General features: G+C 42.6%; 1 protein-coding gene across 5 annotated transcripts in view; it reads right to left on the bottom strand.

Annotated features, from left to right (window-relative positions):
- Positions 1-19,903, bottom strand: part of TOGARAM2 (TOG array regulator of axonemal microtubules 2) — an 81,480-nt gene that overhangs the window by 40,893 nt on the left and 20,684 nt on the right. For 3 of the 5 annotated variants that reach the window (XM_030557336.1, XM_030557335.1, XM_030557338.1), the window contains 11 exons: positions 19,220-19,352; positions 18,075-18,209; positions 17,183-17,416; positions 16,269-16,498; positions 14,144-14,331; positions 8,294-8,340; positions 6,175-6,349; positions 5,974-6,049; positions 4,698-4,869; positions 2,808-2,981; positions 659-800 (listed from right to left, as the gene is read on the bottom strand). In XM_030557336.1, coding sequence (XP_030413196.1) covers positions 659-800; positions 2,808-2,981; positions 4,698-4,869; positions 5,974-6,049; positions 6,175-6,349; positions 8,294-8,340; positions 14,144-14,331; positions 16,269-16,498; positions 17,183-17,416; positions 18,075-18,209; positions 19,220-19,352 — 1,706 coding nt within the window. Of the gene's footprint in view, positions 1-658; positions 801-2,807; positions 2,982-4,697; positions 4,870-5,973; positions 6,153-6,174; positions 6,350-8,293; positions 8,341-14,143; positions 14,332-16,268; positions 16,499-17,182; positions 17,417-18,074; positions 18,210-19,219; positions 19,353-19,903 lie in introns of all 5 variants that reach the window. The other 2 variants (XM_030557339.1, XM_030557337.1) reach the window with 2 other exon arrangements.

The raw sequence follows: 19,903 nt of genomic DNA, 5'->3' as shown, positions 1-19,903 counted from the left end.
TGCAGCATCGCGTCTACCAGCAGCATTCAGTAGACATAGGGTGACATTGAAAAAAGTCAAGAAACGATTTCTTTCCCTTTTCTTTCACTTGTGCGGGGGAGGGAGTAAATTGACAAGCTATTCCCTGAACCACGCCGGACAATGTGTTTGAACATACAGGCATTGGGAGCTCAGCCAAGAATGCAAATACTTTTCGGAGACTGCTGTGGACTGTGGGATAGCTGGAGTCCTCGGTACCCCCTCCCTCCCTCCATGAGCGTCCGTTTGAGTCTCTAGCTTCCCGTTACGCTTGTCACGCAGCACTGTGTAGCCTGGAGATACCGCCCGGAGGCCAATACCATCGATTTGCGGCCACACTAACCCTAATCTGATATGGTAATACCGATTTTAGCGCTACGCCTCTCGTTGGGGAGGAGTACAGAAACCGATATAAAGAGCCCTTTATATAGATATAAAGGGCCTCATAGTGTGGACGGGTACAACGTTAAATCGGTTTAACGCTGCTAAAATCGGTTTAAACGTGTAGTGTAGACCAGGCCTTAGTTCTCTCCAAGCCTCTGATCCTGAGAGAGACTGAGCATAGCTCTGGAGGAGGCAACCACTCACACATCTTTATGTTGAGGGGAAGGAAGGAATTGAGGATGGAGCGTTTCCCTACCAGTCATTGCTATTGAGCCACTTGAGAGCATCAACCAGCCCTTGCTCCGGGTGAGAGAAGGGTCTCATCTCCAAGGCTTCCCCACTTTCAGACTCCTCCTCCCCCTCTGGAGAATCCAGAGTGTTTGCTGGCAGGGAGTTAGCTGTATGGAAAAATCAAACATGCAGATATCAACATGGCAGATGCTGGTCACGACTCCACAGTTAATGTCACAACCAAGATTCTATTGTGAAGATTATTTTTTCTTCTGCCTCTTCTAACTTCTTAACTGAAATCGCTATTGGTCTGAATTTTCCTACCATTAAAATGGGCAGTCTCATTTTTAATGAGTTTCAGAAGCTTAGGATTCGAACTGTTTTACTGGTAGGAAACCAAAAAATATGAGCCACATCCTAAACTGGTATAAAGCAGCATAGCTTCATTGATTTAAATGGAAGATCTGGCCCATGGTTTTCACAGTACTGTATTTCATTTAGCCCCTAGCAAAGCGGGATTCTGGTCCATCACTAGAGCTCTTAGGTGCTATAGTAATACAAATAAATTAATAATAATACTATCCTCATGATTTTTCAACCACTTATCGCTGGACACCAGCTTGTTATGGAAGTCTGAAAATTAACATATATGTATATTTTAACATTCCGTTGGGAATGTGATTATTCAGGGATTTTCATAGATGTCTGAGTCTTGTATATATTTCTGTTCTTTAGGAGCTATCCGCTGACTGTATATCAGATATTTGTCTTATCAAATATATTTGTTTACAGAGCATGCAGAATCTAAGCTCTCTTTAATAGGAAACATTAATTTCTAACCCTTTGGTTTCAGAGAAAACCTTCCAAATGTGACTATAAGTAAAGAGATTCAGTGCTGGCAAATGAATATACTAGTAATCTTAAATTGTACATGATAAATGTATTTTGTCACAAAGCCTATTTGTCATCTGAAGTGCTAGAAGTAAAAAAATTTCACACCTAAAGGTCTTCAGGCCAAAATTTTCTCTTCTAAATTGTATATGAAAAAACTTTTGACTTCTAAAAGTGCAAATGTTGTGTCAAGGCTAGATAAAATAGGTTCTGGAGGGGATGTCTATATATGATATATAGTATATCATAATTTATATGTGGTCTATAGGGTTTGTCTGATATATAAGGTACAAAAACTAAAGTTGAGAATTTCAAAAGCGTTCAGCAATGGCCTAACTCTGCTCCCACTGGTCAATGGTAAAAACTCCATTAACTTTAATGCCAACCATTTAAAAAAATCCCTTCCTACATAGAAAGGTGTTCCATAAAAGATTCTCTTCTAAGTACCAACCCAGCCTATCCCTTCTTAGCTTGCAAGATTTAATAGACTCACAATGTCCTATGCTTGTAGGCTAAACAAAACAAAAGCTTCCTATCAAAGAAAGAAAGAACAGAGTCACTAGGTACTCCCACTGTCTGTTATCCATTAATTGCAGGGCGGGGGGAGGGGGGACATTTTCAATATCACTCTGCAGCATCCCACATACATCACCTGTTATATTTAATCTATAGGCCATAATAATACTGTGCGGAGGCATGTGGTGCATGAGGCATGACGCCAAAGCTAGGTGTCTCCAACCACCTCTGGCTGCAATGATATTAGGCAGTACTGCCACAGCTGAGAGTGATTGGATAATGATTGGTTGAAAAATCATGCAATGTGATAGGCAGCTGCTCAGAGGTCAGTGACAATGAGCAACCAATCAGATCACATATGCAAATGAGTGCATCCACTCTGGCTGCAGTTGAGCTCAGTGATTTCCTAGGGTGTGAACAATAGGTTTTCTGGATTTATACATTCATCTCCCTTTTATGATGTCATCTTACAACCAAAAACAATGTTACACTTTAGAAATTCAAAATGGGTAAAGTGACATATCTTGAGGTCCCTGTTAAATTTGTTTTCAGGCAAAACTCCCATTGGCTACATAAGCAATGCCCACTTCAATTTCACTCATTCTGGAGTGACTACACTGGGGTTACTATGGATTTATACCAGTGAAACTGAGAGCAGAATTCAGTCCATTTGTACTTTAAACTGTATCAGCCCTCACCCCCAGGGGAACAGAACACCTGAGATTGTGACGCTATCTTTGTGACCCCACTGACATAGCAAGTCTCACCTGATGAGTGTCGCATGAAGCTGCTGGCATGATTGATTATGGGGATACTAGGCAGAGATGGCCTGTTGACCCGTTTCTTTAAGGCAATACCAACGCTGGCTCTGCATGGATTGGTCACATTGTGTGTAATGGAGATGATCCCATTGTTGTTAAGCAGGTCAAAACCTGTGGGGACTGAAAGAGCACTTCTTGAGCAATGCACTGGATGGCTCCAGGGATTGGTAATGGGGGAAGGTGCATTGGTGAAGGGGTGTCCCTTACTTAAAACTACTACAGTGCTGTTCTTAATTGCCCCCCATCCCTACCTCCAGAAATAACATGATTGAAAACTGCATTACTAGGGACAATGACTGTAAAATACAGCCGTACCTTCTACAAGGGGTGAGGGAAGTTAAGCTTTCCACTCCTTCTCCTCTACTTGTTTTGGGGAAGAATAGAGGATTTATGCCGCTGGGGCTGTCAATGTAGCATTTCTCACCAGCATTAGATTCACTCCACCAAATAGTAATAATAAAAAGTAAAAGTAACCTTCTATAATGCCCTTGGGCTAAGTGCTGACTTGCAACTTTCTCTGCCGCTGCACTCTTTAGAGTTAGTGCCGCAGCACAATCAGAGCCCGTCAGATGCAATTAAATCAGAGTCAGTAAGCCATGCTCTAGTACATTTTTTTTTAAATGTGAACTACTTTTGTAACAGCTTCAGTGCTCCTCTAAAACATAAGCTTCTCAGGAGTGTGTTTAGGGGGTGATTTGTGTTACTGCATAAGCAGGATCTTCCTTCGTATTTTAATTAGAAACATTTCCATTAAAACTCCTCCGGATCATAATATGATTAAAAGCATTTTTTGGACGCAATTAGTTTGTTTTCATTATGGCAGGCTGTGCTATAATGAGAGGCATAGGTCTGATCTGCAAGGCAGCATTGTCTAGTGGATAGATCTTGGGGCTGGGGAGACAGGAACTCCACATTCTGTTCCTGGTTCTTCCACTGAATCACTGTGTGGCCTTGAGCAAGTCACCTCATGTCTCAGTTTATCCATCTGCAAAAGAATAATAATAATATTCCCCCTTCCTTTGTAAAGTGCTCTGAGGTCTTGGATGAAAGGCACTACAGAAGTGCTCAGTAGTATCGTTGTCATTATTATTAGAAAGGAAGACTAGTCCAGTAGTTAGGACACTAGCCTGGGGCTTTGGAGATCAGGGTTCAACTCCTGACCCTGCTACAGGCTTCTTATATGACCATAGGCAAGTTACTTAGTTTCTCTGTGCCTCAGCCTCTCCTATATCTAAAATGGGACTAATAACTCCTTATAGGAGTGTTGTGAAAATAAATGCATTAAAGACTGTGAAGTGCTCAAATACTACAATGATGGGGTAGGTAAGTACCTGAGATCATCATGTTTTGCTGCCTGAGCTAGCTTAGGCTGGGAGCACTGGGTCAGGAAAATAGTCAGCGACACCTTGGCAGAGAGGCAGCCTCCCATATTTTTAAAGTGATGTCTCCAACTGACTGAGCCAGCTGTACTGACAGCCTCTAACAGGAGTTTCATCCAGCCTCCTCAGCAGTAGGGAAATTTGCAATGATGTCTAGAGAAGGGATAATTGGGTGGGATTTCTCCATAGAAAATCCTAGTGGAAATGATGGTTATTTCTCTAAAGGGATCTTCCTGCCCTGCAGCTCTGGTTATAAGAATGGAATATAGTGACCCTAATTCATATGGCCTGACACTGCAGTGCCTCACACACTATTCATTTACACCTGTGCACAGTAGTTTAACATGCTACCAGTTGGAGTGAGCAGAATTTTTCACTCACTTTGCACAGGTGTAAACGGCTAAACAAGGTGTGAGGCAGTGGAGAACCAGTCCTATAGCCGTTAGCAGCCACTTACCTTCCTGAGCAATGACCCCTGTGTCAATGTTCTGCAATTGCTCATGGAGCTGCAGGGACCTTTCTTTCTCTCTCTCTTTTTCCTTCTCCCTCTCACTATGCAAAAGCTCCATTTCTTTCATTTGCTTCTGGCGCATTTTCTCCTGAGCTGACTTGGATATTGTCACGTGGATCTGGACACAACACAAACACACCAAGGTACACAAATGATACAGAAAGCAGGAAACACTGTGGTACAATGTCACAAACACTGATATGCTTCAATAGACACCTCAATAGTTTCAGAAGCAATTGCCCTCCCTGAATATAATTAAAGAGAAAAGGTGTTTGGCCAGATTCACAGGCGGCGTAATTTTCATTTCTTTAGGTTACTGCGAGTAGAAGGAAAGTGAGTGGGTGGAACAGTTAGGGGTCACAGGAAGGCAAGCAGCCAACAGGAAGACATCAGGAAAAGCAAGCACATCAGTTTTAATTTACATCCTCACTGGCCATCACAGGGCTGTTGGGACCCACATCACCTGGAACAGATGAGGTCAGTTACCTCTCAGCTTAGACTGATCAGCTAGAGATCAGGTGATTATAAAAGCCAGCAAATAGCTGCACTGGGGGGAGAGCTGTGAGATTCTGGCAGAAAGCCCCTGAATAAAGAGGAGAGAGCTATAGGAAGTAGATTGGTTCCTGTTGTAGGCCTGGGAGCAGGGTGACTCTCAGACAATGTGGCTGGTAGAGTGGGAACCTGCAGAGAATAAACAGGCCTCTGTATTAGAAGGGAAGGGACAACTGAGGTGCTGAATTTATATTATTTGGAGGAAATAAAGCTGAAGCCCTGAGAAAAGGACCTGACCCGACTCTGAGGATGGTGCCACTCCTTCCTGGGGTAGGTAGACAGGCCAGTATCCTACACACTCTCTCGGTTGCTTCCAATATTACAACCCTTCCCTCCACTTTCTCAGCATGTAATTCACACTCACCAGTGGGTAACTTGCACCACCTCTGAATTCATGTCAGAAACAGAGAACTCATCCTACTTAACCTTATCACTATTTCCCAGACAATAATTTCTGCTTCTCCTTTGTTCAGAGAAAATACACAGCGAATGCCTGACTCTTTAACTTAATCAAATGGGGAAGAGGGTTGCTGACAGAGGAAGTTTATTATTTTTATTATTAGTTGTGATTTGCATCTCAGTCATGCCTAGGACCTCATTGTAGGAGGTACTGTACAATCACTGAAGAAGAAAGGCCATCCCTGCTCCAATGACCTTAACATATACATACCCTTCCATTGTTCTCCTTCCGATCATCACCCTTTAAAAGATGAGGGCTCGATAGTGGTCCTGTCTCCTTGGGCTGGCTGAGGGAGAGGGTTGTTAATGGCAGTAAATATTCAGCAGGCTTCATGCTACCGGTCAAGCCATTTTTGGGAGCAGGCAAAATGGGTTCCAGAGTTCTGAATTCTGATAAGCCAAAGACACATACCATATATTAGGGCAGCAAGTAGCATACCAGCACCAACAGATTGATGGGACTCCGGCTTTTTGCATCTGCTGTAGAAATGACATTTCTTGAAATACAGATCTACTGAGTGAGGGAAACGGCTCAATTTGCAGCCCTTGGGGAGCAGCTGAAGAAGGGTGAAAATAAAGATTTTTCCCTGTGGAAAAGGAAAAAATTTCCTATATTTTCCCAGCTATTCAGACCTGAGTAAAGCATTCTCCTTCCCTGAGTTTACAGACTTTGTGTTCATGTGGCACTTCCACCTTCTGACACCCATGTATTAGGTAAAATCAATTATTCCTCCTCTCTATTGGCAAATTAAAAGCTTTTAAAGAAAAGTTTTGGATTTGTTGAAATATGAAAAATAAAATAAGAATCCTGGTTGCTGCAATGAATTTTCTGCAAGTGGATTCATTATCAAAACTAGCAGCTCAGCGCCTGAAATTAGCACCTCTATCCCCATACACACTCTAGGGGACTGGATGTGAAAGTTTCCTTTAATATGTAGAGCACAGAGCATCTGATGCTGAATTACTCTCCAACAGAGCTGCTAAGGCTCATAGTACTAATAATTCCATGCACAGCTTCACAAGTCATAAAATCATATCATAAACTAAACTAAAAAAAAAGATATCATTTAAAATCAAGAATTTTTTTCACTAGCTGATCAAGCCAAAGTCTTATCAACTAAAGAAATGGATTAACTTTAAAGGGCAGTTCTTCTCTGAAAAATAATTATGTAAAAACATCACCTTCATAACTCAGCAAAGCTGCTCCCTAGTTATATTTATAGTCATAGCTGCATATCAGCAACTAAATTAAGCATTTAGTATGTTTTACTCCGGGCACCCCTGGATAGCCCACACAGCTCTGGGAGAAGTAAGCAGGATTCTATTCTTTTTCAAACATTATCAACAGAATTATTTACTAAGTTCCAATGGTTATATCTATGCAAATCCATGGAAGGCAATGGGGTAGCAAAGATGTCATTCAGAGCTTACCCTAAAAATACTGGGGTTGCACATGTGTAACTAAGGCCCTAATTTAACTCGCAGAATATTCTTAGTGATGATGCATGAGAAAGAAAGAACTCAACCTTGGATCGAGAGTCAAGCTGAGTTTGCAGGGCGGTAGTTACGGGAACAAAACATTTTTAAGAGTCAACTGATCTCATTTGATCTGGGGTAACTGAGAGGTTACTTAATAAATGCCTTTGATAAAATAACCAATAAATGCCTCTTTTTCAGATATAATATTTAGAACTATACTTTAGGAGGTTGAAAAGTTCAGTTCAGATAAGCACTCCAGTCTGAAGTCATATCTGAACCTCTTGACCAGCAAAACTGGGCTAGAAAGATCGCAAGAACAACCTCTGTCATGAGGTTTTGGAATTACCAGTGCAAAAAGTGGATCAGACTAGTATAGATCTCAAAAAAGGTTCAGTTTGGGTTCAGTTCAAGTTTAAAGTGAAGGTTCTTGGGGGTAGAAGGGGCAAATGAGGGCATTTCTTATTTTGTGTGAAATGGTTCATCTGTTTCTAACCTTCAGTGGCACTAACAGCCAGTGCTTACTTTCTAATGAAAGAGGTACCAGAGCTCACGCAATTAGGTGTCAGGGCTCAAGCAATATTTTACCTTCATAACTGATGCAGCAAGCCCAGAGGTGTCTGGGTTATGAACTGCCAAACTTAGAGGTGCTGGAGCTCCGCATTAAGGCACAAATTAAGCACTGCTAATGGTCATGTAGAGAGGCAAGTTCCCATCTAGTAAAGTGTATGAGATGAAGGAGCTGAGAAAATGCTTTCTATTTTATTTATGAGCTGTTGGGGATGAACTTCTCAATCCCTGCCATCAAACATGTGAAGTCATCTATTGGATCCATTCACATCTGGCAAGGCCACCTCACTGCTTCCTGGGTGTCTGGACTCTGAGCTAGTTTTCTAAAGTATCTCCCTCTAATAATGAAGGATTGTGGAATGTTTCTGCAGTAAGACATTTATATAATTTCACCTATGGGGTGAGGAGGGGAGGAAGAGAGAACTCCCTGTGTTCATTTTATGATGAACATTTTATGACGAAATAAATACATGCCATGTACATACCCAGAGATTTAAGGATCTTCTCCTCAGCATTGCTGTCTGGCCTTGACCTTAAAACAATTGAGGAAAAAAGAATTTATGAGGAAATATAGAGGAAGAGAGAGCACTTTAATTGAGGAGAGGTTCCTTGTCAGAATCACCATCACAGAGCAGGAAATGTAACCCACAGGTCTCAGTTTGCTGGCAACTGCTTTACAATGGTCATTAGGTCCATCAGTTAGTAAAGCCACATGAGGGGCAAATCCTGCTCCAATTGAAAGCAGTGGGTCACTTCTTTGGATTCCAGCCTTGTGTCCCCCAGTGCAGCTCAGGAGGGAGGGGCACATTAGTGATTTTCAGACATCTATATGGTCCTGGTTCCACTAGATGTTAGGCTGGTCCTACAGCTCAAATTAGAGCAGCCACATTTACACTAGTGTGAGAGAGAAAAGAATTAAGCTTTGTCTGTTCCAGTTTTAGATCAGATTATGATTCACAGATTCATGTATTATAAAAAGGGACTATTGTGATCATCTAGTCTGACCTCCTGTATAACACAGGTCATAGAACTTGAATTAATTCCTGTTTGAACCAGGGTATATCTTTTTAAAAAACAAAGAATCTTGATTTAAAAATTGCCAGTGACAGAGAATCCACCTGATTCTCAGTTCCACTGATATAACTTCCCCTGAGGAAAGAATTAGGCCCTTCTGCTTTTAAAGAAATAATTAATTTATCTTCAAAATCTATTTGTGAGTAAGAACCTAATAAGTATATTCTGATGCAACTAGACATGTATATACAATATCTCAGTGAAGTATATAAACTGCAATTGTAGCCTAACACTATTTATTATTATATCAAGCAAAAGGTTGACAGCTAGTTTTCCCCAAGCACAGAAGCTAAACTAATAAATGGGGATAATACTTATAATGTATATTAATTTTATAATCATCCCATAGTTCCTTAATAGAATCATAGAACTGGAAGGGACCTCAAGAGGTCATCTAGTCTAGTTCCATGCATTCATAGCAGGACTAAGGCCTTGGCTACACTTGCGAGTTACAGCTCAATAAAGGAACCCCAGGTGCACTAGCTCACTACCCATCCACACTGGCAAGGCACATAGAGCACTCTGACTCTGCGTACAGCACTGCTAGTACTCCACCTCGGTGAGTCGAATAATGTTTGCTGCACCAGTGTGGATGCCCTAGTCCTACAGCGCGCTCCGATTGGCCTCCAGAAGTGTCCCACAATGCCTGTGCTAGCCACTCTGGTCATCATTTTGACCTCTACTGCCCTGCCCTCAGGTGACCAACTGTCAGATCCGCCCATTAAACTCTCTGGGAATTTTGAAAAATCCCTCCCTGTTTGCTCAGCCAGGCATGAAGTGCTCTCAGCACAGTGCATCTTTCCAGGTGGCCATGCCTCCACATGCCAGGCGAGCCCCAGTATGGAGCAATGGCGAGTTGCTGGACCTCATCAGTGTTTGGGAGGAGGAAGCTGTCCAGTCCTAGCTGTGCTCCAGCCGTAGGAATTACGATACCTTCGGGCAGATATCAAAGGACATGATGGAAAGGGGCCATGACCGGGACGCACTGCAGTGTAGTATTAAAGTGAAGGAGCTATGAATGCCTACCACAAAGCCCGCGAGGCAAACCGCCACTCTGGTGCTGCCACCAAGACCTGCCGTTTCTACAAAGAGCTGGATGCGATACCTGGAGGCGACCCCACCTCCACTCTGGGGACCACCATGGACACTTCAGAGCCTAGTGCAACAAGGAGGAGGAGCACCAAAGTGGGAGTGAGGGTGCTGAGGCAGAGGAAGTCACCCCAGAATCCCTAGATGCATGCAGCCTGGAGCTGTTCTCAAGCCAGGAGGAAGGTAGCCAGTCGCGGCGGCCGGTGCTGGGGAAGGACAAACACCAGAGGAGGTTCCCGGTAAGCGGCTTTTATTTTGGGAAGGAAGTTATTCGATGCAGGTTCTTGGTGCGAGGAGAGTTAGGGCTGCATGCATGCCTAGATGCGGAATAAGACATTGATGTGCTCTCTCACATGATGGTAATCGGCCTCAGTGATCTCTTCAAAGGTCTCATCCAGAACTTGGGCAATACGCTTGCGCATGTTTCTTGGGAGAGCAACTGTGGTCCTTGTCCCAGTCAGGCTAACATGTCCGCACCACTGTGCTTTCTCTACTGCATTCTCCAAAGGCAGGTTTAACTCACAGCACTCTACATCTGCAAGTGTAGCCATGCCTTATGTATTATCTAAACGATTCCTGACAGGTGTTTGTCTAACCTGCTCTTAAAAATCTCCAGTGACAGACATTCCACAACCTCCCTAGGCAATTTATTCCAGTGCTTAACCACCCTGACAATTAGGATGTTTTTCCTAATGTCCAACCTAAACCTCCCTTGCTGCAATTTAAGCCCATTGCTGATTGTCCTGTCCTCAGAGGTTAAGAACATTTTTTTCTCCCTCCCTGTAACAACTTTTTATGTACTTGGAAACTGTTATCATGTCCTCTCTCAGTCTTCTCTTTTCCAGACTAAACAAACCCAATTTTTTCAATCTTCCCTCATAGGTCATGTTTTCTAGACCTTTAATAATTTTTGTTGCTCTTCTCCGGACTTTCTCCAATTTGTCCACATCTTCCCTGAAATGTGGCACCCAGAACTGGACATGATACTCCAGTTGAGGCCTAATCAGCACGGAGTAGAGCAGAAGAATTACTTCTCATGTCTTGCTTACAATACTCCTGTTAATACAACCCAGAATGTTTGCTTTTTTTTTGCAACAATATTACATTGTTGACTCATATTTAGCTTGTGGTCCATTATGACCCCCAGATCCCTTTCCACAGTACTCCCTCCTTAGCAGTCATTTCCCATTTTCTACGTGTGCGATGAATTGTTTTGTCCAAAGTGGAATATTTTGCATTTGTCCATATTGAATTTCAACCTATTTAGTTCAGACCATTTCTCCGGTTTGTCCAGATCATTTTGAAGTATAATCTTATCCTCCAAAGCACTTGCAACCCCTTCCAGCTTGATACCATCTGCAAACTTTATAAGTGTACTTTCTATGCCATTATCTAAATCACTGATGAAGATATTGAACAGAACTGGACCCAGATCTCATCCCTGGGGGACCTCACTCGTTATGCCCTTCCAGCATGACTGTGAATAACTGATATCTACTCTCTGGGAACTGTTTTCCAGTCAGTTATGCACCGACAATATAGTAACTCCATCTAGATTTCATTTCCCTACTTTGTTTATGAGAAGGTTATGACAGTATCAAAAGCTTTACTAAAGTCAAGATGTACCACATCTACCACGTCCTCCCTATCCACAATGCTTGCTACCCTGTCAAAAAGCTATCAGGTTGGTTTGACACAATTTGTTCTTGACAAATCCATGCTGACTGTTACTTATCACCTTATTATCTTCTAGATGTTTGCAAATTGATTGCATTATAATTTGCTCCATTATCTTTCTGGGCACAGAAATTAAGCTGACTAGTCTGTAATTCCCCAGGTTGTCCTTATTCCCCTTTTTATAGATTGGCATTATATTTGCCCTTCTCAAGTCTTCTGGAATCTCCCCACTCTTCCACGACTTTTTAAAGATATTTGCTAATGGCTAAGATATCTCCCCAGTCAGCTCCTTGAGCATTATAGGATGCATTTCATCAGGCCCTGGTAACTTGAAGACATTTAACTCTTTTTTGAGTTTCAGACAATTGAAGATCTCCTGGATAAGCCAAGGTGGTCTCTTGCCATATTTCCTATCTTTCCCAAGCAATGGAGTAGTTTGCTCTTATGCCCTTAATAATGTCTCTTTGAAAAACTGCCAACTGTTTTCAATTGTTTTTCCCTTTAGACTTGCTTCCCATGGGATCTTACCTACCAACTCCCTGAGTTTGCTAAAGTCTGCCTTCTTGAAATCCATTGTCTTTATGTTGCTGTTCTCCCTCCTACCATTCTTTAAAATCATGAACTCTACCATTTCATGATCACTTTCACCCAAGCTGCCTTCTACTTTCAAAATTTCAAAACCAGTTCCTCCCTACTTGTCAAAATCAAATCTAGAAGAATCTCTCCCTAGTAGTTTTCTCCACCTTCTGAAATAAAAAAAATGTCTCCAATACATTCCAAGAACTTGTTGAATATTCTGTGCCCTGTTATGTTATTTTCCCAACAGATGTCTTGGTAGTAGAAGTTCCCCATTTACCACCAAGTCCTGTGCTTTGGATGATTTTGTTTGTTGCTTAAAAAAAGCCTCATCCACCTCTTCTTCCTGGTTAGGTGTCTGTAGTAAATCCCCTGCTATGACATCACCCTTGTTTTTTACCTCTTTTATCCTTACCCAGAGACTGTCAACAAGTCTGTCTCCTATTTCCATCTCAACCTCAGTCCAAGTGTATACATTTTTAATATATAAGGCAATACCTCCTCCCTGTTTTCCCTGCCTGCCTTCCTGAGCAAGCTGTACTCTTCTATACCAATACTACTTTCACCTAAGGTCTCAGACCATTTTACAAATATTAGTTAATTAAGTCTCACAACCTTCTGAGAAGTTGGTAAGTATCTGGGCTCTCATTTTGTGATGGGAATACCAAGGCACAGAAGGGATTAAGGCCTATATTTACAGAAATGGCTTCTAACTTTGTTAACTAGATACCCAGTTGATAATATGGGAACCAGCACATTGTTGCAGAAACAAGTACTTGCAGATACAAAATTCTGTCCTCACAATGAGGGGCCAGACTCAGGTCCAGCTGAAGCATGGGTCTTAAATGATTTGCCCAAAATTACATAGTGAGTTGTTCTGCAGTATACTTGTAGCCGTGCTGGTCCCAGGATAGTAGAGAGACATGAGTGAGGTAATATCTTTTAATAGACCAACTTCTGTTGGTCAAAAAGACAAACTTTCAAGCTACAAAGAGCTCTTCTTCAGGTCTAGTGAGTCAGCGGCAGTCAGGAATAGACATAAGAACATGAGAATGGCCACACTGGGTCAGACCAAGGGTCCATCTAGTCCAGAGACAGTGGCCAATGCGAGGTGTCCCAGAGGGAATGAACAGAAGAGGTAATCATCAAGTGATCCATCCCCTGTCACCTATTCCCAGCTTCTGGCAAACAAAGGCTAGAACCAGAATCTCTGTTCGTCCTGGCTGATAGCCATTGATGGACCTATCTTCCACGATTTTATCTAGTTCCTTTTTTAACCCTGTTATAGTCTTGGCCTTCACAACATCCTCTGGCAAGGAGTTCCACAAGTTGACTGTGTGTTGTGTGAAAAAATACTTCCTTTTGTTTGTTTTAAACCTGTTGCCTATCATTTGGTGACCCCTAGTTTTTGTGTTATCAGAAGGAGTAAATGACACTTCCTTATTTACTTTCTCCACACCAGTCATGATTTTATAGACTTTTATCATATCCCTCCTTAGTCATCTCTTTTCCAAGCTGAAAAGTCCCAGTCTTATTAATCTCTCCTCAGACGGAAGCCGTTCCATATTCCTAATCATTTTTGTTGCTCTTTTCTGAACCTTTTCCAATTCCAATATATTTTTTTTTGAGATGGTGCAGTATCTGCATGCACTCAGGAGTCCTGGCTCCTACTCCTAAACCGTAACCAATAGAACATACTCCCATATATCTGGAGTGATTTTGGTTCATATCAGACATACAATCTATAGTTTACAAATAACTAGTATAGTAGTGTTTGTATACTATAGATTGTATGTCTGATATGAACCAGTATACAAATATCTTGGAGTGCTGACTGTGACAAATAAACAAACTACTTAGATGAGATCTGTAGGATGAGGCTACAGTGGAAGGGAAGAAGATGCCAGGAAGACATTTACCTTATCTCAGCAGACTCCTGTATAGTGAGAGCAGCCCGGTCCAATTGCTGAGAGCTTGAAAGAGGCATTGGAGAATTGTCAGAGTCTCCATCAGGTGGTCTCACTGATTTGGGAATAGGTGGAATCAAAGCAGAACCTAATGACTTCCTCATCTTCTCATCATCGCAATGCAAGTAGTGCCGGGAAGTCTGGAATTGGAAGAGTTCAGGGCCCACAGGGTTAAAGTTCAAACTGAAACAAGTAACCTTCACCCTAACCTTACAAAACAGTTCAATCCAGCTCAGTGATTATGCAGAGGCAAGAGAGGTTTAAAAGGGAAGGCTGGTAACGTGGGTTAGCAGCAGCAGGAATTCATTTTGTTAAGCTACAAAGCGGAAGATCTCTGCAGAGATAGGGATTAGAGGGAGTATATCTGGAGGGCTAACAGCCAGCATTCCACTCTAACCACAAAAGAAAAAGCACCTTCTTCTATGCAGTGTGTAGTGGACTAGCACTGTCAAACTCTCCTTTCTCGCACTCCACTGAAGCCTCAGTCGAGAGGAAGAAGCTATTTGAGGGAAGGGAGAATTGATGGCACCCCTACTCCCCTGAGCTGGGAAAGGGGAAATGAAGGGAAAGTAGTAAGAAAGGGGCCAGTGCCCCACTCTGCCTCCCATCTATCTAAGTACTTTTATTGTGCTCATCACTGCAGAAGCTGTGCACCCTCTGCCTATCTTTCCTCCTTCCCTCCATCTCCCTGCTTTGCCAGTGTAGTTTCTGGGAAGCTGTTGCTCTTTCAGACTTTCTGATTGTACTGGGCTGAGTTTGGATTGCAGTCCCATGGCTGTACCTAAACCATCTACCATACACCACTGAACTCCAACCAATCTTCTATTGCTTATTTCACATTCTGTCAAAATATTCTTCTCTAAAGTCCATTTTTTCCTGTTATTGTCCTTTCTACAGACCCTCTTCAGCCTTTCAGCCCTGACATTAATGTGATCACCGGATCCTAGGTGTGCTCCGATTTCCATCTAATTTATCATATCTGACTCATTGTCAGTTATCAACTCCAGGAGAGCTGCCCACCTTGCTGACAGTGCAATGTGTTGTGTATGAAATCATCCTGTATTATCTCCATAACAGACAAACATTTCTATTGGAATGGGTCCCCTTCTCGGTCATCGATATTGTGACTGGTAGAGTGGAGGAATGGAGAGCAAACATTGATCCTTTCTTAGTTCTCCCATTATCTTCTTCATGGTCAATTGGCCAAATTAATTCCTGATGAAAATCCAGTGAAGCCAGTAGAATTACTGTAGGCATGAATCTGGCCCAGTATCTAGATAACTGAAATCTGGCCTTTTGATAGGCTTCCTTTGTTTGCAAAAGTATTTCCTAATCACCTTCCTTCTCCTGTGTAGTGAGATCTAATAGCTGTAACTCCTGTCACCCTTGCAGAGCCAACAAAGTTAATGGAAAGGGTGGAGGATTCTATCCCTTCTAGGGTATCCTTAGTAGAATTGTTTGCAAAGCTCCAATCAGTTACCCTTGTGCAAATCCAAGCAAGGCAATGCGGCTGTACCGGGGCTACTGAGGGTCTTACTTGAATTCTAGAAACTTTATTGGAGTTGATGATGGACTTTTGGATTCCAGGTTGAGTTTGCAGGGCAGACACCTACAGCAAACACCTTCATACTTCTAAATTTTGCAGCTTTGATATGAAAATCATTGAGACATGATTGTATCTTTTGCTCTTTACACAATGTTAACCATAAGAAACCACACAAGCACAGTTGGGTCACAAATGTCCATGTTTACTAACTATATTGAAACATGCAAGGCCTTACTACATATATATGGCACCTCTGACTGGTTTCTGGTGGCTTCTCCTCAAACACAGAACATAATGAGAACATATTTAAAGAGATACAACCCAATTCCTATACAGTACAGACACTGAAAGCACAGTACCTCCATGATGCCATCTTTACAGAGTAACTTTTCATAGTACAACTACACTTCAAATAGGATCCTAGACTTTACCCACATCAGAGGAATCTCTTAGAGCTCTGCCAGACACTAAATAAACTGCAAAGAAAACATATTTGGTTTGGTTCAGTTTTCTTTTTCTATGCCCATTTACCTCTTGGGAAGTTGGAGTCAGTTCAGTGTGGGCCTCACCAGGGTCCCAGCTGACCATGCCATTCTCCAAGGTCTTCTGCTCCCTTTCATCTGTGCCATTGGCCTCTGGGGAGGTAGGGATGCTCTGAATGGGAGGCATGGGCTTGGAAGTTAGCAGTAGCCTTTGAGAGGCAGATCTGGAAACAGCTGGCTTCAAGGCAACCTCCTTAGGGCCACTGGAGTCAAGCAAGCCTGCAAATCAGAAACACATAGCACTAGGGATACTACGGAGATCTGACTCCAAATCAGGTAACTTTCTTCAAAACATGTAGTTAACCAAATGGTGAGAATTGTGTTCCCATGGACACATGTTAACAGAGAGGCTGCAGCCATCTGCAGTTGAGCGGTCTAGTCACATCCATCCAATTCCGTAGAAATACTCCAGATAACATGATGGTTTTCTATGCTCCGATTTATTATTTGAAAACTGACATCTGGATTCACATGGATTAAGAAAACAATCTTTTAAATCTCTGTGAAAGAAAGATTAAAGCAGGTAAAGGAAGGGGGAAAAAGAAATATAGACAAGATGAAAATATAAACCAAGCAAAAGTAGTGGCTCCAGATAGTTAAAGCTCTATTACAACAATCAGTAACATAAACAAGGATGAACATTTGTCATTTTTTCTCCACAGAAAAGGAAGGTCTCCTCATTTTTGTTCTTCAAGAATGTTTTGATGCCAGCATCCACATACAGATCCCCTTATAAAATGGGATCTGTGTCCAGACAAGCCACATATGTCCTCCCAACACTCTGGGTGAAACCTGGACATTGTTGGCAATTGAACTGAGTATTTGTCAGTGTCACACGCTAACCTCTCTATTCTTGGAAGGGTTTCATTTCATCAGGGATAGCAGATAGGCACCCAGCTTTACCTCTATGTGATGCAAATAAGCCCTCAGAGATCCTCCTCTTCATGAGCTTGTCCTTGATCTGAGCAGTTTCCATGGCTGCACTGCTCACCTCCAGTTCTTTGGGATCCTGTTTCAAGGTGGGGCTGTCCAAGCCCTCCAGAGAGGAAATGGCTCTGGGATAAGGCAGGCCCCCATCTCCACTCCACAAACATGACTGTTTTTTCATCTGGACTTTCAGTACAGACTGAAGAGAGGCTGCAGGCCAATTTAAAAGCAAGAGTCAAGTAAGTTAACCTCAGTCATCAAGAATCCATCTGTCAATTTGAGGCATTTACTTTATTCCAGTTTTTAGAGATCAATTTAATTTTATTTTCATTTTGGATCAAAATACTATGACCCTAGTGCTTGTTAAGAGTGCTGCATTGACTGGCCAGGATAGTGAAGCTGAGGGGTCCACCTCTAGTAATGAGAAGGGAGAATTGGCCTCTCTGCTGGGACTGCCTTCAACAATCTCAGTGGCGATGGTTTTAATTCAAAGGAATATGGACCTTATTGGCAGTTAGAAAGCGGACTGTGCAACATACACCAACAAACAATCCTCAGATGGTCACAAGCAGTTTTCAGCTGAGTTCTAATAGTAAGAGGACAAAGCCCAGCTACTAATCAGTGACCTACAGATCTACTTAATGGCAGAAATTCCACTGGAGGAAGGGGGTGATCAGCACTTTACCAACAGCATTCTCTGACTTGGAACTAGTCCCTGGAATCATCACTCACAGCAAATGAAAAACAAAAGGGTAGATCTGGACACCAGGCTCAGAGAGTGCCTCCCCTTCCAGGCAGCCAGGCTTGCAGCCTCACGTTTCTATGTGGCCTAGGCCACAGGTCATAGTCATTCTGTCCCCGTCCTCACCTTCATCTGCTGTCATCCATCTGCTTCCATACAGCTGCAAGTTTGAATCGATGCTTCCCCCTCGCAGCGATCTGTATCCAGGTTTGACTTTGGGGACACTCCCACAATACACCGCAACAGGGGCTCGGTACTTAGCTTTAAATTAAGAACAGTACAAATGACTCAAATGTGTAGTGTTTGAAAAGAAGTTAAAAAAACAGCTGTCCCCTTTTACGCATTACACATCAGATAGTGTGGGCTAAACCCTGCATTCCTGGCTCGGGCAAAAACTTCAGTGACTGCAGCCTCTCTAATCTAACACTCATCACTGGGGTATCTGACTGCCTTGCAAAATTACATATTTCCTTGTTAGCGATCTACCTTGTATTTCCTCTCCTCTCCTGGCTAAGGTTGCTGAACCTATAGCTTTTGCAAAGCTCAAACCATCTGGAAGTGTCACAAAACTAGATAAAAAATCCTTCTTTCCTTGTAATTCAAATCCAGGCCTTTTTCCTCCAAGAGAGATTCAATTAAAAAAAAAAAAAAAAGTAAAAGCACAACACCAATTAATAATGTCTGTGTTTCTAGCTAAAGGGGGCCTGCACTCCAGATTAGAAGTCCCCAAAGCTCACCTATCTACCAAATGTAGACTTATTTCTTGATTCAAATGTCCTCCTTTGCCTCTCTCTGCTCCAACTCCACTCTATATTTTTATTGGATTTTGTTTTCCTTTCTCCTCTCTGTTCCTTCTCCCACAGAGACTCTTAAAGACTACCCAAACCCATAATGCTTGTGTTAAACTTTCTAATGCATGGTGCTCACGCAGATTCAAAATTAGGCAAGGCAGTTTTTCTCCTCCCTCATCCAGGCCAGCATCCCCTACCTTTGCACATCAAAGACAGACCATAAACTCTGCTGAATGCAAAGTGGTGGCCACACTTGCCCACATAGTCACCACACCCCAGTATCTGGCTCACTGTAGGGTGTTTTGAACACAGCACTCGCACACATGCTGCCGGTCCTAGAGCATGATAGCATTACTCGGCACAGACACAAGACTCTGTGGTTAATTTCCTCTGGATAACAAGTGAGTGGGTAGGATTGCAGCAAGCCCCAGTTGTGGAGTTGCAAAAGGCAGAGTACTACTGTCTAATCCCTTCCTTTACCTGCTGTGAAATCATCATGTGTTGCCATGTGTATGGACAGAAGGACTCTTTCAGTTGAGAGGCTACTTGCTGTTTTGCTTTTCACTCGACCTGCTGCTGGTGGTGGTACCTTCTCCTTGTAATGTGCAGAGGCCTGCATGGAAATACAGCAGCATTAACATGAGTGATAAACTGTCTTTCCCTCACATTTCCCTGTCTAATGGGGTTCTTGCTTGGAACTTATCAGAAAATTGGTGAAGTCAAGGGAGAGCTTAAAAAGTACTTGCACAGTGGCTAAATGCCAAATTCAAACTGCACAATCTCTACCTGTTGCAAACTCTCCAATTTTATTTAGCCTTGCTCCAGAGTCTCTTTCCTTACTTTTTGCCCCCTATCACTTCAATAATCTAGAACATTTAATGCTTCTAAACAGCAGGTAGCCAGCACAGAGGTGTGAGTATAATTCCTCCAGCAGCCATTCTCCCCAAAGCTGGCCAGGAAGCAACGGGGGCACAGAGGCAGGGCGCTGTCTCTGAAAGGGTTGCCACTGAAGCATCCAGACAGCAGACTGTGTACCAGAAACTACATTTTCAAACTCTTGATGGCAAAGGGCCAAATTTATGTCTGGTGTAACTCCATTGTAGAGTTACACCAGGAAGGGCTGTGACCCCATGTAAGGAGGGGCAGAAGGGGAAGAGTGGCAGA

This window comes from Gopherus evgoodei, chromosome 3 (genome assembly GCF_007399415.2).
Source record: "Gopherus evgoodei ecotype Sinaloan lineage chromosome 3, rGopEvg1_v1.p, whole genome shotgun sequence".
Taxonomy (NCBI): Eukaryota; Metazoa; Chordata; order Testudines; family Testudinidae; genus Gopherus; species Gopherus evgoodei.
Note: the sequence above shows the minus strand (reverse complement) of the source record. Positions and strands in the feature narration are given on the sequence as shown.